This window comes from Periophthalmus magnuspinnatus, chromosome 8 (assembly GCF_009829125.3).
Source record: "Periophthalmus magnuspinnatus isolate fPerMag1 chromosome 8, fPerMag1.2.pri, whole genome shotgun sequence".
Lineage (NCBI taxonomy): Eukaryota > Metazoa > Chordata > Actinopteri > Gobiiformes > Gobiidae > Periophthalmus > Periophthalmus magnuspinnatus.
The window spans coordinates 23,376,520-23,388,903 of record NC_047133.1 but is presented as its reverse complement, the minus strand read 5'-3'; the positions used below and the strand labels follow the sequence as shown (position 1 = coordinate 23,388,903).

The 12,384-nt window shown below is 38.6% G+C and overlaps 1 protein-coding gene across 1 annotated transcript in view; it reads left to right on the top strand.

Annotated features, from left to right (window-relative positions):
* Positions 1 to 12,384, top strand: part of col5a3a (collagen, type V, alpha 3a) — a 36,777-nt gene that overhangs the window by 8,675 nt on the left and 15,718 nt on the right. Inside the window, exons 3-26 of the mRNA XM_055223658.1 lie at positions 17 to 230; positions 316 to 478; positions 4,205 to 4,318; positions 5,075 to 5,488; positions 6,217 to 6,324; positions 6,404 to 6,511; positions 6,599 to 6,652; positions 6,720 to 6,761; positions 6,844 to 6,906; positions 7,315 to 7,389; positions 7,529 to 7,612; positions 7,750 to 7,806; positions 7,886 to 7,939; positions 8,050 to 8,103; positions 8,187 to 8,240; positions 8,633 to 8,686; positions 8,935 to 8,988; positions 9,385 to 9,429; positions 10,238 to 10,291; positions 10,428 to 10,472; positions 10,701 to 10,754; positions 10,878 to 10,922; positions 11,486 to 11,539; positions 11,881 to 11,925. Coding sequence (XP_055079633.1) covers positions 17 to 230; positions 316 to 478; positions 4,205 to 4,318; positions 5,075 to 5,488; positions 6,217 to 6,324; positions 6,404 to 6,511; positions 6,599 to 6,652; positions 6,720 to 6,761; positions 6,844 to 6,906; positions 7,315 to 7,389; positions 7,529 to 7,612; positions 7,750 to 7,806; positions 7,886 to 7,939; positions 8,050 to 8,103; positions 8,187 to 8,240; positions 8,633 to 8,686; positions 8,935 to 8,988; positions 9,385 to 9,429; positions 10,238 to 10,291; positions 10,428 to 10,472; positions 10,701 to 10,754; positions 10,878 to 10,922; positions 11,486 to 11,539; positions 11,881 to 11,925 — 2,108 coding nt within the window. The remainder of the gene's footprint in view (positions 1 to 16; positions 231 to 315; positions 479 to 4,204; positions 4,319 to 5,074; positions 5,489 to 6,216; positions 6,325 to 6,403; positions 6,512 to 6,598; positions 6,653 to 6,719; positions 6,762 to 6,843; positions 6,907 to 7,314; positions 7,390 to 7,528; positions 7,613 to 7,749; positions 7,807 to 7,885; positions 7,940 to 8,049; positions 8,104 to 8,186; positions 8,241 to 8,632; positions 8,687 to 8,934; positions 8,989 to 9,384; positions 9,430 to 10,237; positions 10,292 to 10,427; positions 10,473 to 10,700; positions 10,755 to 10,877; positions 10,923 to 11,485; positions 11,540 to 11,880; positions 11,926 to 12,384) is intronic.

The following is a 12,384-nucleotide window of genomic DNA, read 5'->3' as shown; positions in this document are numbered from 1 at the left end:
TTTGATATTTTTCCAGATTCAAAATTTCCAGAGAACTTCTCTCTAATGGCCACAGTGCGAGCTAAGAAGGACTCTCAGTTCTTCTTGTTGTCCATCTATGATGATCAGGGGGTGCAGCAGTTAGGACTAGAGATTGGACGTTCTCCTGTGTTCCTCTATGAAGACCAGAATGGACATCCTACTCCTGAACAGTACCCCACCTTTAAGAAAATCAACACAGCAGACGGAAAGTGGGTAGCTTCAAAAATCCCAATGATATTTACATTATGTTTAAAATATGCGTGTCTTATCAGTGAACATTATGTGCCATTTCAGATGGCGCAGAATAGCCTACAGCGTCATTGGGAAGTCGGTCACTCTCTACTTGGACTGTCAGAAGGCTCAGACTCTGGATCTGCCTCGTGGGGACAGTGCGGTGGTCAGCACAGATGGTGTCACTGTGTTTGGGACCAGACTGCTGGATGAAGAAGTGTTTGAGGTAAGAAATACTAAACACAAATCACCTACATGCTCACACAAGCCTCTTTAGGCGGCAACAAAAAGGCATGAACATTATAGATGTGGTGTTAACTGAGAGGTATGGGTGGTATGTTCTATGTTACACATGAATACTGATGCAGTCTTAGAAATATCTGTAGATTCTGTAAAACAAACAGTGAAGATGGGGTTTTCCCTTTGCATTTAAAGTATTTTCAATTCTACACAATCCTCTTGTAAAACAGCAAATCTTCTTAGAAGATTTGAAAAGAAAATCACGGTTCAAGAGGTTATGGGGTGATAGGGTCTCTGTCAATCAAATGTTGGAACAAAGTTAAAAAAAAAAAAAAAAAGGATGAATTGAAACGGCTGAAAAGGGGACTTGTTGTCCAGACATGTCCACTTACAAAGAAAAGAAAATATTTGTTTTTCCCCGTCTGGATGAAACTACTGTCTACAAAACAGGAAGATATATTTGGCCCACAACATTTTTTACAGTCGGGTCATGTCCAATGTCACAACAAGGTTTTTAGAATCAAACTGTTTTCAGAAATCTCTGTTTTAATGCCTTTGTGTTTCTTCTTTTACCTGATGCATAAGTGTCTCAGTCTCTTGTGGCCATGATCATGTGGTGCTGTCTTATATCAAAACAGAGTGGAATATAAGGCCAAATAAAGATATATAACACAATTGAGGAAAAATATCTTATTCAATCCTTTATTTCCATGTGTCCCTCAAGTGACCTGGGTTGTAAGCCTTCAGAGGGATAAACAGTGTAGAAATGTAGAGAGCACAGAAACATGCTATTGCTGCTTAAACCATTCAACCATTAACTTGTTCCTTTTCACCCACAATGTCAGCGTCAGGCCAACCCAGCACACACCCACTGCCCTGGGTTACTCATTGGACTAATCACCAGCTCTTCAAAAATGTCCACTCATCAACACCCTTTACCTGAGGTCAAGATCCTCCCAGGCGATCACTCTGTCACCTTTTTTCAAATTCAGCTGTTGAATTTTAATTAGATGTGCAATTGCTTGTGTTTTGAAAACCGCAATTATTTTTTCCTTCACTTTAACTAGAGTTGATTGATTTTCACAGTTAGCTTCAATCTTTCTTTTTCATGACATGTTTTGGCGGCTGCACTGCCAGCAAGTTTTCTAATTTTACAATTGTGATGAGATATTTGGACAAGACTTGCATGGCGTTTAGAAAAAAATACCTGATTTAAAGGTGCACTAAGTAACTTTTCTGATTGGGGTCTGCTATGTAAATGTTCGTGGTTTGGTTGGGCATTCTTACTGTGAGCCTTTACATACGTCATGGAGATACATAAGTTTAATGCCATACTAAGGAATGTTTCAGGCAAAGTAATAACATCTTCATTAAGACAAGCAGGTGGCTGACCCTCCACTAGATAATATACATGTTCACCTTTAAACTTAGTCCCTATTCCAAAACATATGAATGTGTATGTAAATGACAAATGAAACACATTTTCATGACTAAAATTTGACCTTGTGGCATCTCACATTGGCCTGTATAAACTACTGTCACAGTTCTCTCTGTTTTTAAACACATCAGTCTGTGCTTATGTAAATGTAGTTCACATTGTATACATGGGGTGCGTTTGGTTCCAGGGGACAGTGGATCATCCATGCTGACCTCTGGGTCTCTGTTCCCAGGCCCTGGTTCTGGGAGAGGGCTCAGTCTTTCCAGCGTGGGAGCTTTGCATGGGAGCCTGTGTGGACTGTGGGCAGCCACTAACTTCTCTATTGCTTCCAGATTGCTTACAAATGACTCGCAAAGTTTGATTTCCAAACTTCACACTGCGCTTGCAAACAGAGCTAAGCAAACTGTCCTCAAATGGGCTGTGCTGCTTCTTGGCTGCTATGCGCAGATTTGTGCTGCCAACTTGCTAACTGCTACGATAAGATCCAAGTGAAGTTAACTGAAGGCGTTTAGAACATTTCCATCTTGTTAAGCAGCTTAAGCATAAATGGTTTTAACAGTCAATCCATGTAGTATAGTAGTAGTGTAGTAGATTTTTATTTATTATTTTGTGGTTGTAAGGTTATAGTTTTTAATCAAATCCAACTAAATTTATGCACAATTTATAATGTAGCCACAAGGGGTCAGCAATGGTTTCTTTGTAGAAGTCCAAAGCCTAGATAAATGTAATATATACATATACACACATACACATGCACCCCCCCCATATATATATATATATATATATATATATATATATATATATATATATATATATATATATATATATATATATATATATATATATATATATATATATATATATATATATATATATATATATATATATATATATATATATATATATATATATATATATATATATGTATGTATATGTATATGTATGTATATGTATATATATGTATGTATGTAAGGTGAATAAATATATATGTATGTATGTATGTATCTAGGCTGTGTAATCTTCCACAAGGATATGCAGTGATAATTATGGCATTTTATGATTTATTTTATAGTTCATTCACTTTTTACCCTTTTACATTTACAGGCACATTTTAGCACATTTAAAATACTGTCTGAGTACTATTATAAAGAAAATACAAAAACATATGGAGAAATTCACTTTTGCCAATATCACCCATCGAGCCCTAATAATAAAAGTATATAGTCCACAATGAGGCATATCACCATAAAACATTTCTATTACACAGTATTCTGTTGTAATGATGCACAGGTCTTTACAGAAATGGAGCATTTTGTTACAGGCCAGTTGGTGGCCAAGTATGGGGCCAGTTATAAAATAGGTGAGCGTTTTCTGAAAGTGGTGCTTTTGATCTAGAATCAAGATTATATTTGATTGGATTATCTCCCTGTTGCTTTTCTCTCTCTCTGACTTCCCTTTCTTCTATCACCTTAGCGCACATTAATTTCCTGTGCTTGTGTCTGGCTGCAGGCCCATCTATAAAGGCAACACGATGAATGAAAAACAGCTTCTACTGTTCCATATATTAAAGCACAAATTGCCAGAGTGAATTGAAATGTATGGCTCCCAGTTATTGCCTAATGAGTTTTATTATGGATGTATGAGATGCTGGCAGGTAAAACAGGCTTGATATGTTATGATTGATTTCACCTCTGCTCAGTAAAGTATCATTAGGAAAGATTTCGATTGGAGTGTAATTACAATCGCATCAACCATTTAACTCAACTTAATTGATCACAAATGGCTCTCCAGATGTCTCCGGATAACATTTCATCCCACAAAATGCGCGCAACAGCCTGTCAGTTACTTCTGATTCCTATCACTGCGGCAATCTGAGCCTGTCAAACACACAGCTCTGCCTGTGCTTGTTTGAATGTGGATATTGTTTATAAGTTACATTCACTTTACTGCTCAAAGAATATGCATTGCTAAATCTCTGGGCCTGTAAAAACATAAATCTAAGTGCAATCATTATGGAGAAAAAGAAAAAGATTGCTGCGTTATGTCATTTAAAACTTGTTGTGTCACTTTGATAATTGTTAGCAGCTTGAGTGTAGCGCTACATAATAAATAAATACACAAGTTGACAAAAGCTGACGTTATATTTTGTTGAACTGTACTGGGAAGTACAGCAGTGTTCAATATTACGGGTAGGAAATGGACTAAACAATGACTTTCTGATACTAATTTCTATTAATATATTATCTGTGTACTACATATGTGTGTGTCTTATAGGGAGACATTCAACAGCTCCTGATCTCGGAAGACCCTGATGCCGCAGCCAGTTATTGTGAACGATACATCCCCGACTGTGACGCTCCTCTGCCGTACAGCATCCAGAGTGTACAGGTTAGAAAAAGCACAAACAATATAATAACATAATACTATTGAACAAGCAAGCGATAGACGTATTTTTATTGTTTTGTTTACTTATTTCAAGGCTTCCAAATGAAAACCTAATGTCTTGGGTGACTGCCAAGTTGGGGTCAGCGAGACAAGTGTTCGCTGTCAGCTTGATAGACTGAGACAAAATGCTCAAATAATTGTGAATTCCAGACATTTTAGGTCCATGATGTAAGAGGTCGCCCTTGTTTTAGGCACATAACTTGAATTAGAATTGTTTTTTTATGTATATTGTTTAAAGAGATGACATGTGAACAATGTTATTATATGCATTTGGCTGTTTTGAGTCTGGCGTATGCTCCAGGGATGGGTCATTATTGGATGTGTGAAACGCTTGTATTTGGCTTGTATAAAGCAGCAGCTGAGCAGTATGGGCTAAAGCCAGTGCATTTCGACATCTGTCAGCCCATTGACCTACTTCCCATAACATTCGCACACTAGTCTGCTACACCCAGTCAGAAAGTATAAAAAATATTTGATCCTAATTTTATAGTTTATGGTTCTGGCTAGCATAATTGTACTTGTGTGAATGGTCATTTTGGTTCATTTTCAGATATAGTGCCATCTAAAAGGTGATTCAACTATCCAACTGTTCAAGCTTTTTGCAACTTGTAACTTTTAATTGTGTTTTTTAAAGCCTTTAATATATTCATTTCATTTTCTTCCCACCCCCTAATCACAATTTTACCTTTCCAATAAAAGAAGTCCCTGAAGTCCGATGCCCCAATTCAAAATGAAAAACTCGACGATTCACAGAAAAAATCAAAGAAGGGGAAAAAGGGCAAAAAGAACAAAAAGAATCGGAACAAGGGGTCAAAGGGCAAAGGTAAACGCAAGGGGAAGAAGGGATCCAGGAAGAAGAAGCATCAAGAAGAGTTCCAAGATGGCTCCTTACACGCCACTACAGCACTACCTCAGTATTTGTCCCTGGAAGCAGTTGAGCCCACGGAGGTGCCACTGACCTCAACCACAACTGAAGCAACCGTTCCCACTGTCAGTCCCACCGAAGAATATGTTAAGGGCTTGTCGGAATTGAACACTCAGGAGTCAAACCTCGTCTCTGAGTCCTCCACCGCAGGACCCAGTACAGTACTAGATCCTGAGGTTGAAAAGGAGGTAGAAATTGTATGTTCACCAGTAGATGTCCCTAAACCCCACCGTCACATTTAACCACTCCCCTAATACCCCCTGTAACGTCTGTAGAAAGTGTTGTTATGCAATGTCCGTAACCATCGCTGTTCTAATCATGAATGTCTTTGATTGTGTTGTAGGTAGTGATCCTAATACTATTCTACATGCATACTATACGACTGGCATTTTACCTATATTCAAACAGAACATAAAAACATAGCATAAAAAGAAATACATATAAATACATAAAAAAACTTTTATGAATATTGTGGAAAAACAAAATAAAATGCCCTCAAATAACAGGAAGCTGAAACCCATAAATAGGGTAAAATTCACAACATTATTATAATTGTGAAAAAAAGATGTAGATTTTTTGTCAAAGCAATCATCATAAATGTAGTGTTTATATTAAGTTGATTTAATTTTAAAGGTATGCCAGTATCTTCATAGTATGCATGGTGCTTAAAGCGTATCATCTCATTGAGTAGACTAATTTCCACCATTGCTTAGTTGTTATTTTACTCTGTATCACCCTGCCATGTGCACCTGCTGTCATCTAATTGTGCGCATTAACCATGCACCTGTCGAGCTGCACCTGTTGAGCTGCACCCTAAATAAGCATGTTTCACCTGCCATCAATGGGATTTTATTATCCTCCAAGAATTTACAACAGCTTCTGTTTTTCTCATGTATTTTGTTGCGTTGGCCTCCAGGATCCTGAGCTAGTGAAGACAGCAGTGGTGGAGGGTCCTGAAGATGACCTGTATGATGCTCTGTCAGTTTCCACAGTAACAGTGGGGCCAAATGTGACCGACTATGAGGTGGATTGACTTTATCACTCAACACATCTCATAATGTCCTTATGTCACACAGTAATAAAATGTTTAATTTATATTACAGACCTTTGAGTATGACTTTAAGAACGACACAAGCTCTGAAGAATATGAACTTTATGAAGACAGCTACGATTTTGCAGAACGAGAAATAGAAACAACATGGCCGGGACAGGTACGTTTAAATTCAGACATAGGTGATAGATGGTGTAATCTTTAATTATTTACGATTGGCTTTATGTGGCGTATTTGTGTTTAAAAGGGTGCTGCTAGAGGAGAGAAGGGCCAGAAGGGAGAACCTGCTGTTGTTGAGCCGGTGAGCTTCAGTCATTTTTAAAAAACTGAACTCAGAATGTTTTTATTAATATGTCTCATTTTTATAGGGTACAATGATAGAAGGGCCTCCAGGTTTACAAGGGCCCCAGGTCAGCTGGATAACAGTTTGTATTTGAATGTTAATATCACAGATCCAACTGATATTCACTGAGATTTGTGTTCTCTCTGCAGGGCATGAGTGGTCCAGCTGGACCTGTTGGCCCCCCAGGACCGAGGGGTGATCCGGGTGATGTGGTGAGTTTTACTTTCCCAAATGTGTATCTATTTTTTTTTTATTGAAAAAGAAAGCTAATTCTGAATCATTATTGAGCACATGTGTAGGAGAGGTATAACACAATAAAATTCAACCTAACCTGCAATGACTGTAGAGTTGTTATTTAGAGAAAAGAGTATTTTATTTCGTCATTGCAGCTACAGTCATTGCAATAGAGATTTTATTCAATAATATCTGTGCAAGCCATTTGATTTGCTCCATGATTCTGTCTATGAGTACCCAGTCCCTTCACTTTGACTTGAGATGTTGGATATTGTCTGCTCATGCAGTCTGTTTCTCATTGTTTCCTCATTTATCAGAACACACTCACACAAAAACACATTCAGAGTATACTTTCAGTCTATACCATTTATCCTTTCACTTCACAGGGTCCACAGGGACGGCCAGGTCTTCCTGGGGCTGATGGGATTCCAGGTCCCCCTGGAACAGTGCTAATGCTGCCAGTAAGAACACTCTGCTCCTGTAGCCCAGCCTCTCCCACTGCAGTGCAGCAACTCGGCCACAAGGGGGGGTTGTGTTGCTTTAATAATTTGCATTCAGAAATCACTGCAAACTGCACTGATGGTTTTCATTTGCTTGTAGTTCCAGTATGGAGGTGATTCCCAAAAGGGGCCAGTGATATCTCCTCAAGAAGCCCAAGCACATGCCATCCTGCAGCAGGCCCAGGTACAGTAAAGTATAAGAGCTCTATTAATCAGAACTTTGTTAGATATGATGGTTATTAATACAGATTGCTCCAAGTGAAATGTTTTATTATGAATATTAAACTTAATTAGTTTCTGTGGTTGTGTTTTTCATTCTAGATTTCACTGAAGGGCCCTCCAGGACCGTTAGGTCTTACAGGGCGACCAGGTCCTCAGGTAAGACACCTAACATACAGTGTTACATATAGAGTAACAAGTGACCTATAGGCTTTATACTTAAAGTTTCCATTTTCAGGGTGTCCCGGGAACGTCTGGTATAAAAGGAGACAGTGGAGACAGTGGCCCCCCTGTAAAGCTATACAGTCATTTATTAGTCATCATTAAAGCATCATTATTTACAAACTATATTGTATGTTGTATTTCTCATCATTTTGGATTTGCCTGGTTCTTCACATTTAGGGGCCAGCGGGTTTGCCAGGTCCTCCAGGGCCTAATGGGAAGGCAGGAAAGAGAGTAAGTCATCTGGCTTTAAATGATTTTGCCCATCACTGAAAACATAATTACATTTAAGAACAGTTGTTATTTACCTTAAATAGGGACACGCAGGAGCAGATGGTGGTCGTGGAGCACCAGGTGAAACTGGCGCTAAGGTTTGTTGCTTATTCTATTATATGTGGGAATAATTGGAGTGGAGTTCTCTACAATTTGGAGAACGTCAAGTGTGAATGGAACAAGGTAAAAATTAAACTCGAGCACATGTGTGAAATCTATATGTATGTTTTGACATGAAGCAACTTAATAGTTTAAAGCTGCCGACAGATTGAAAAAATAAACCCGATTCCCTGATGCCTATGTGATTGAATGCAGTCTTTATCGGGGAAAGCAGCGTTTGACTAAACCTACAGCAGTGTGCACGCTGTATCTCTGATACACATGCGGCAGATGGGGAGCTCTGTCAGGGGAGACTTTGAGCACTATTCTGCTAATGTTTACACATTACCATATGTGAGTTCTGGTTTAATGCTCCTCTATGACTTCTCAGGGCGACAGGGGCTTTGATGGTCTGCCAGGTCTCCTGGGAAACAAGGGCCACAGAGTGAGTAGATTCCATAATGTGACATTGTCACTGTTTTATTTTTCATCATTAACACCACATACCAGCACAGCATTTGTGGAGGCATGACACGCTTTGTGGCAGATGTTTATTTGCATAATATGATCCTCATGATTGTGTGATTTCTGTAATGACACAATATACTAAAAGCATCTGCTTGATGCTTCTTTGCTTTGAACAAAACTGTCTGACATTTCTTGAGAATTGTGACTGATCTTTTTATCATTTAGGGTGATAGAGGCAAGCCAGGTCCTCCTGGACCTGTTGGAGAACCAGGGGAGAAGGTATTTAAACTTTCAAACTTTGAGATAACAAATTCACCAATAAAAGACAATGAGACAAATACAGAATTGTGTCAAGAACAAGACTCACAAACTGTAGGCAGTTCAAATGGTTTCACAGTTTGCTGAAGACAAAAAATCTGTGCAACCAAACAGCAACAAATATGACAGCATGTGACAGACTGAATCTCTTGTCAAGATTGTATCAATTTACACAAGCAAATGGGTGAATTTGTGGAGCTAAGTCTATTAGTCTTTCTTTGAAGGGAGTCATCTGTCAGCCAGTGAATTTTTTTAATAAGCTTCTTCCACAGATTATGTCTACGTGGATATGAATGTGACAAGCTTACATCTGATTAAAAGTGTTTATGTTTGCATACTTTTCACTTTTCCTTTTAGGGATCTGACGGACCTGTGGGACCAAGAGGACAACCGGGTGAGCCTGTAAGTAACTGGAAATGGACATGTATAATACATATATTTGGAAAAGCATACAATTAATACATTTACAAGTATAAATAGGTATAGGTGAACCTTGTATAGCTAGATTCTATAGACATTGTTTAGAAAAAGGAGCTGAAAAAGTAATTTGACACATTACTCACATCTCCTCTGTAGATTCAGGTGGTATATTTTTCAGAAAAAACATTTCGTACATCAAAATATGTCTTTTAGTGTCTCATTGTGGTTGCTTATGACTCACATCCTATCTCTCTGCCTGTGGGTAAGGTCAGGGCTCAGCGGGGTCCTGTCCCTCCAAATGGATCTCTGGGAGTTTGAAGAAATAGCATTCTCAAAAATAAATACATTTAAAAACATTGTTGAAAGACTCTGTAAGACAACAAAAACACAGCACAAGGAGAGAAATGGAGGGGACCCAGACACAGCAATAAAGAGACAGAAATTTGGTCTGCACATAAATGCGATAAGAGACACGTTAGAGGAAAGATGTAGAGACGGAGGAAGAGGAGATAACATCCTGGCCTGAATGATTATATTTCCATATCAATCACCTCCCAGGAGATCACAGATGTGACAGTGGAACAGGTGGCTTGGCCGGTCTACAAAGAGGACGAAAAAACGAATGCGCAAACACACAAGACTGTCATAGCTTTTACATGCACAGCCCTATCCATACATACACGCTTTTCTGTGATGTTTTCTTTCTTTTTGATTCAAATTTGTAGATTAATATTCAACAAACAAACTCATGTGATTAGCAGGTTAAATGCTTTCTTTGTTTTGTATTCAGGGAGCACGGGGTCTGATTGGGCCGAGGGGTTCACCTGGTCCACCTGGTCAACCAGTAAGTCGTCCAGTTAAGATACAATTCACCCATGTAAAATAAAAATGCAAGGCTGACATGAAGCTCAAAAATGTGTCATCTGCTTGGTACAATGCCATCTAGTGTATTGTATAATGAACTGTGTGTCCATTTTTAGGGCATCAGTGGCGCTGATGGAGTTCAAGGGTCAAAGGGAAACTTGGTCAGTGTTGTCATCCATGAATATATTTGAATACATTAATAAAATAGTGAACATTGTTGTGATAGTGCATAATGATAGTATTGATTATATTGCTGAACTGCTACATTGAGGCAAAAATAGAATGAACATTTTCTGATTTTGTTCATGGGAAATTGCTTGGTCATAGTAGCTCAAATGCATAAAAAGAAAGAAAATAAGGTAGAAATAAACTATGCTATACATTTACAGGGGGCACATGGAGACTTAGGCCCACCTGGTCAACAAGGAAACCCAGGAGCACAGGTAAAATGTTTAGTCCAAAGTAAAATATTAAGCTCTATAGTGATACACAATAAATAGACTGTGCACCCATTGTCCAATCTCCCACCACTGTTGTGACCTGATTGATGCTTTGTTCTGGTTCAGGGCTTGCCAGGTCCTCAAGGTCCCATCGGATTGCCCGGAGAGAAGGTAGGTAGCATGTCTCTCACTTAATTTAGGAATTAAAGCTTCGACCTTGCGACCCCTGTCATCACACTCCCCGAGGAGAGCAGAACTGTGCGATCCAACCACTTTTGGCCAGCGCTCAGACAAGAAAGAGTCTGACAGAAAATCAATATCCTAGAAACACACGTAGCCATGACAGACGCTAGCAAAGACCTTGGGTGGTGCATTGCCTAGAGTAGAAGGTGTGACTGTGAAGTTAATATATGTAAAAACTGTTTATGTAAAGGCTGGTCATTATTAAAATCACATTAGTCCAATTCCAAGTGGAAGTTGCTAAATTAAATTGGATCTGTCCCAAATACAGCTATAAATGCACTTAAACAAATCATAAACTTATTATTTTTACATGTTTTAACTGTTTCATTTAACAGTTTTTGTGGAATTACTTTTTATACCACTTACAAATGTACTATGTTCTAGCCATTGTAATAAAAGGTATTCTGTACTCCTTCAATCTCTTAAGAAAAGTATGCACGTAAATACTTTTTTTTTTATTATTTACTTTAAATATTTTCTATCTTATGCAGGGTCCTCAAGGAAAACAAGGAATGCAGGGTCTACCGGGCATCGATGGTCCTCCTGTGAGTACACCTAAATACACATGAAATTGAATTAAACAGAAATTGCTTTTCTGAAAGGCAACCATATTAAGTTAAATGGCACTCAGTCTTCAATAAGGCTGACAAATAAATAAAATGAAATATAAGTCTACATTATATACCAGAGCATTTTAAATATAGGCCCCTGAACCAAAAGTAAATGACTCAAACAGCAATAAAAGCAATACAATAATTTTCTGTGAGAGACCTTCACTGTTCTAATTCATTTTGCATTAGCCTTGTGTGAGTGCTTTTCATTTAATTACACAGTTATGATGGATCTGTGCCATAGTGCTTTATAAATCAGTCCTCTTTTACTATAGGGTCACCCCGGGAGAGAGGGCCCCCCCGGAGAGAAGGGTATCCAAGTAAGTAGAAAAATAAACAAATAACATTGATTTGAATGGTTATTGTAGAGCAGTTGTTCTTAACCTGGGTTCGATCGAACCCTAGGGGTTCGGTGAGTCAGTGTCAGTGTCAGGGGCAGAGGTCAAGACACACACCCAACTCATATGATTCGCGGACTGCAAGCGTCTCCAGACACTGGCCGTGTCCCAATATTCAACAAATGCACCCTTTGATGTGCCTATTGAAGTACCCGCCCGACTTAAATGAGCCGTTTGAACAGCATAAAAATATAAAACGACATAAAAACGAAGAAAAGGAACAGACTTTGCTATAAAAATGTCATGAGAGTGGCCAAGGTGAAACCCTGCATTTCTGACCTGGTCTCCCAAAGGCAACAGCAGAAGTCACACTGATTTGCAGTAAATATTCATTATTATTGTAGCCTGGTGGAAATTAGGTGATGGGTGTGTGTTAAAATG